Source organism: Fulmarus glacialis, unplaced genomic scaffold (genome assembly GCF_000690835.1).
Source record: "Fulmarus glacialis isolate BGI_N327 unplaced genomic scaffold, ASM69083v1 scaffold16550, whole genome shotgun sequence".
NCBI lineage: Eukaryota > Metazoa > Chordata > Aves > Procellariiformes > Procellariidae > Fulmarus > Fulmarus glacialis.
In genome coordinates, this window is record NW_009185981.1 from 14,848 (window position 1) to 20,425 (window position 5,578).

The 5,578-nt window shown below is 37.1% G+C and overlaps 1 protein-coding gene across 1 annotated transcript in view; it reads right to left on the reverse strand.

The window, feature by feature from the left end:
- LOC104083056 (V-type proton ATPase subunit S1-like) overlaps positions 1–5,578 on the reverse strand; it is a gene marked incomplete at its 3' end in the record, with an annotated part of 20,784 nt that overhangs the window by 7,492 nt on the left and 7,714 nt on the right. Inside the window, exons 2-3 of the mRNA XM_009586421.1 lie at positions 5,255–5,381; positions 5,081–5,149 (exon numbers count right to left, since the gene is read on the reverse strand). Of these exons, the coding sequence (XP_009584716.1) occupies positions 5,081–5,149; positions 5,255–5,381 (196 nt within the window). The remainder of the gene's footprint in view (positions 1–5,080; positions 5,150–5,254; positions 5,382–5,578) is intronic.

Here is a 5,578-nt window from a genome sequence, read left to right on the forward strand (position 1 = left end):
AAGGATATATATTAAGCAGATTACTCATTTATTGTAGAATAAGATATAAAATGCATCATTACTAAGTATTATCTGAATTGTGCCTCTGATCCTAATCAATCCTGCACTGCCATCTGTCTCAGCTTCCAGCCACTGGTATTCAACTGGTTTCCATCTGAAGGGCAGACACAGCTGGATATCTACTCATTAACCTTGGATTGCCGTTCTGATCCCATGCCTTTTATTTGTCCTTCTTGACATTTGGCCACTGCACACTTGTCTTTACAACACCCATATGTTGCTTTACGCATTTTAGGATTTCAACTACCATGCATACTTAAAACACGAGAACTCCAAAAGAGGGTGGAGAATGAAGAGGACTACTGGGAAAACACCTGACTTTGCATTCTGCTAAAGGACTAAACAAAGAGGTACAACCACACAGTAGCTAGGAAAGAGAGAGGGAGAGGGAGAGGAAAGAAAACCTCCTATTGAGCTGTTGGACTGATGATAGCAGAAATTCCTGTATTAAATGCCAGAATCTATAACCTGTCCATGGGCAGCTTACTCTGATTAAGGGTACATTTACTGTCTTTAGTGTCCCCTGAAGCACCTCTCCTGAATGAAATATTACAAGAAATTTCACTCTTGGATTACATATATTGCTGTTCAGGTTTTTTTGAAGGTAGGTGTGGGATGACTCTGTCCACATTTCTAGCCATCCTGAAGCCAAGTAGCTGCACTATGATAAAGCAGTGCTTGGACTTACTTGCCCAGCCCTGGTTTCAGTGTTACGTTAACTGGATTGATATTACACCTAAGCAATTTGAAGCTGGAATGAAGTAAATTTAGGTCTCTCATTAAAAACCTATTGTTAAAATCTTTGTTAAAGACTCATGCATCCATCTATAAAAGATCATGTAGGCATACTCATTGTTCTGAACTAGTTTATGTTTGGCATCAAAGCTGATAGACAGTCCTATAATAACAATATTAGTTGGGAAAAAGGCTCCTGTGTTGGCTCTGAAAATATCTGGGAACCCACACCTGAAGTAGGCAGGCTCTTCCATGTAAAAGAGGTCTTTTAAATCTTCATCTTTTACCTGTGAGTATATAGTTTAAAATATTAAAGTATTGTATTTATTTTCTACAGCATTTGTCAATGGGTTATCTATAAAAAAGAAAAATCTATTCAAACAGATTTGGAAGCACATGTGTTTCTACACACAGCGAGAACTGCAAAGAAAATTATTGTTGCATTTTAACTTTCCAATTTCTATTAATCTTAGACTTTTACACTGTACCTGTGTTCTCCAAATGTATGCATAAAGCTATATATTATGATTTTAATGAAAATTGATCTGATGTACTTCAGCTGATAAAATATGTTGCAGCTGCAGAAAGTATTATTGAACAAACTTCCATACCACTGTACTGTATGGTGGCAAACATGACACCAATTTTTTTTTCAAGGGTTACAGACAGATCTGAGGAGCTATAGAGAAGCAAACCTGAAGTCCAAGAATAGGAGGAAATATTCCAAAGAATAAAATACAGACTATAACAACAAGGAAGGGTTATACTGGCAAAAAGCTGACATGGCTTTTGCAAAAAGAAGTTGTGCCTCACAATTCTGCTAAAAAGTCTCTGAAGGAGTCAATAGGCATGTACACCAGGGAGCTCTAGCTGATACAGTGTACTTGGATCCACAAAAGGCACTCGGCAGAGTCTTGAAGCAAAGACTCAAGAAATTAAGCTGCTTCAGCGTGAGAGAGGCAGTCTTCACACGGAGGTAGATAAAGGATAGGCAAAGAGTAGGTAAAGAGATAGCAAGCAAGGGGTAGAAAAAAGTATCTGTTCCTGCACTAGGGTCTGTTCTGTTCCATATGTTCATAAATTATCTGGTAAAAAGGCATAAATATTGAGCTAATGAAACCTGCTGATTACGCTGAATTATTCAAGATAGTAAAGGCAAGGGCTGATGAATTGCAGAAGCAACTTCTGGTACAACCTCTTGGGCAACAAAGTAACTGATGAGATTCAATGTGAATTAATTTTAGCAGAGCATAGGGTGAGAAAAAAAACAACGCTAATTTTATGTACACAATAATAGATAATAGACTCGAACTGAGCATTACCATTCAGTAATGAAACCTTAAGAGGCACAACAGCTCTTTGAAACTGTCAGTTCAGTGGCTGATGGTGATCAGAATTGAAAAATCAAGTATTAGTAGTTTTTTTGAAAAGGCTAGAGAACAAAACATCATCATATCACTAAATAAATCTATGATGAACTTATATCTTGTTTACTATGCAGTTCTGCATGCCCCCTTGTGAAAAAATAATATAATAAAAGAGGTAAAGAGAAAGGGAACAAAGACAACCAAAACTATAGTAGGACTCCTGTATCACACGTGACTACATAGCACTCCTCAGTCTATGACCACTGAGTGAGGATACGATGGAGATATAGACCCACGAATGGCAATGACTTACAATAATAATTATGCAGCGGCACAGCTGGCCACTCATTGGAGTGTGTTACCATATACTGCAGTTCTAAGAAGCTGAGCACTATTAAAGAAAAATAGTTTGTAGGGTAGGTGACCGCTTGACAAAAAAGTTCCCCAAGAGCTTATCTTTGTATTTTATTATTTAATTAAAAAGTTCTTTGAATGTTTAAGATAAATGATCCCTCTATAAGATTCCTTTTGTATTAACTGGAAATAAAATTATTTTATTGCATACAAACCCATTGATCCCAAAAGCTCAAAACAGCTGCTAATGTAGCTGAACAAATCTAATATCTGCAAATGTCTCTGTGGTTTACAAGCTATAATTCTTTCACAAATAACACTTTCTTCTTGTAGCACACATGCTGCTACATGCACATATACATTCTAAATGAGATCTCCAGTTTAGGTTTGAGAATAAATTTGCATTTCTGAAGTTCAAAAAGAGGATACTGGAGTGACATGGAACATCTATTATAGCTTAATGAATCACTTGTATAACACAGAGTGCGAAGGTATAAAAATTTGTGATTATGAAACATCAAAGATTCTAATTTCCCCAGTGAGAAAATTCAGACCTGACCTTCACTTTGTCCTGTGTTCTGTGAATATTATGACAGAGTCTTTCATAGCATGATTAAGAATGGATTTCTTTCCCAAAGTAGCTCAAGTGGAGTATGATAGCAACTGAGCAAATTTTTGTAGCCTCTGTTACATCCAAGATGAAACTGGATGATTATAAAGATCCTTTCTGGCCCTAAAAGCTACAAGTCTTTGCAATAGATATTGACAAAATTCTCCATATGGGCACCTAAGTGAAAAAGAGATATTTAATTTATACATCTCATTTTCTTTCACTCAAGTTACAGCACCTCACCCCCACAAAGCTATGCTAGAAAAGTATTAAGATTGCCAAGTCCAACAGAACAAATCTAGGAAGTGCCGGAGTTAAGGTGAGCAATTTGTCAAAAGAAACTTTCCAGTTTTAAAGAAGCTGTAATGAGAAAAAGTTTCTCAGCTCCAAGACAGAAAGGGAACAGAGGCAAGGTCAGAAAGCAAACAAAATGTTACTGACATTTATTCAGCTTGTTGAAAACCTGGGTTTAAATCTTTGCTCTGCCAGATACAGACCAAAGATTTACATAAATGTGATCCTTTTTTTAGCTGAGGACCTCCTCACTAGCCTCGGTAGGTCCCCAATCCACTCAGTATACCACCCGATTTCTAAACCCATCAGTCTCTGGACTCATCTCTAGCCTTTGGCTATAAGCTCTATCTACAGTGCTGACGGAGTCCTGAAGAAAATAAGAAAGTTTTAAATACTTTAATATCCCTCCTCTTAAACATCCAGGGCCTACTTAAATAAGACCACCGCGTCATTAGGAGCTTGCAGTGCCACCTCTACATTTCACACAGCTTCTAAAACGAAATCAGGTTTGCAGTCAGGCAGCAACAAAATTTGCTCCAGACACAGCCTTGCATAGATTTTAAACCCAGAGAAGATAAGCCATACCAGAGAAGTACAGTACATCTGCCTCTGGGCGCAACCGCTGATCCTTACACTACAAATGATTATTACTCCCATTCATTCCCCAGAAAACCTATGTACATACTCTGAACAGTTGTTTTTGTTTCAGCATCAGTGTTAAAATGCTGTTATATGGTAAAGAGATGAAGATCACCAGTATCAGTGACACAAGGAAGACGTGAGGCTCTTAGTATAGATGTAGGGACAGGTAATATGTGAATATTTATGTACTTAATTACACATACAGCTTGCTGCGTGGTGCTTGGGAATTTACACTTCCTCATGTGCTCTGATACCAGTTACGTTACTAATAGCTCTGTTCATCCTGCTCTGCCTATAGGAATGCCTTTATGACTTCCACGTGTCAACACTTCCTTTGTCCAATTACAGTTCAATAAACTGTCATGTAAGTATAACCAGAGATGCCATGCACAAAATCTGTAAACCTCCTGCGTGAGAAGAGAAGTTGAAGTTGCTCACCGCCTCAGGAGGACTCCGTCTTAGATTCTGTGCCTGGAGTTGATTTCAAATTACCTAAGTAGCATGGCTTTTTTTCATGAAGATTAAAGCAATCCAGTATCTAGTCATATATTAACTACATTCAAATATGAAACAGTTAACTCCCTGCATGAGTTAAGAGAGCTTCAATTTCTGTGAAAATAAAATAGATGTTCAATTCTGAAAATCCAGAATAAATAATTGATTCCTATGACTTCTTTTCTTCCTATGGATTCAAAACAGAATTTTGGGGTGTTAGTCTGGAAGTTTGTATTGTTTTTCACAATACAAAATTGCAGCATGTTAAGGAATAATTTTGTCAGTTACGATGAATTCTGAAAACTTGATCTTCAGAAATAAAATAGCTACAAAATACTTCTGCAAACTCAGTTGATTTCCTTTAACCCATCTGCTTAAACTGAAACAATCTCAATAAATAATTTAAATAGGAAAACTGCTGCAATTCAGTTTAATTTTCCCAATTATTGTTTGTTTGCATCTTTCTTATATGTTTTTAATTTTAAATACTGCGTATAAAGAAATAAAAGAGAGAAATGCTTGCCTGAACATTTTGAAATGGATTCTTGTTACCATGGGATTCACTGAAGTATGTGAAATCATCTATGCTAAGCTGAAAAACAAAGAGAGTAGACTGATGAGAAGTAGCCACGGCATCTCATTTAGGTACAGGCTTGCACTCGGCATCGGTGAGAGAAAAGGAATTAATGTTACATACTGTATCCTGCAGGAACAAGATGAGTTGTCTGGAATTCTGGGTAAAAACAGGTTGCAAGAGTACAGTCAGCTCCTGTGCTGAGACAACGTGTCCTTCGTGCAAAGCAGTGTCTGGATTCCACTGTGATCTACAAAGAAAAAATTTTTTTCCTGTAAAATTTGCTGCCAATGATGACACCTCTTTTTTCTTTAAATATGCAGCAGCAGGTAATGATATCATCATCTTTGGATTAAGATCAAGTTTACAGTTCAGTTTGCTTTCATCCTACTCAGGAGGAAAAGAACTTGCCCATTTATGCCCATATCACATTAACTGTGTTACAGC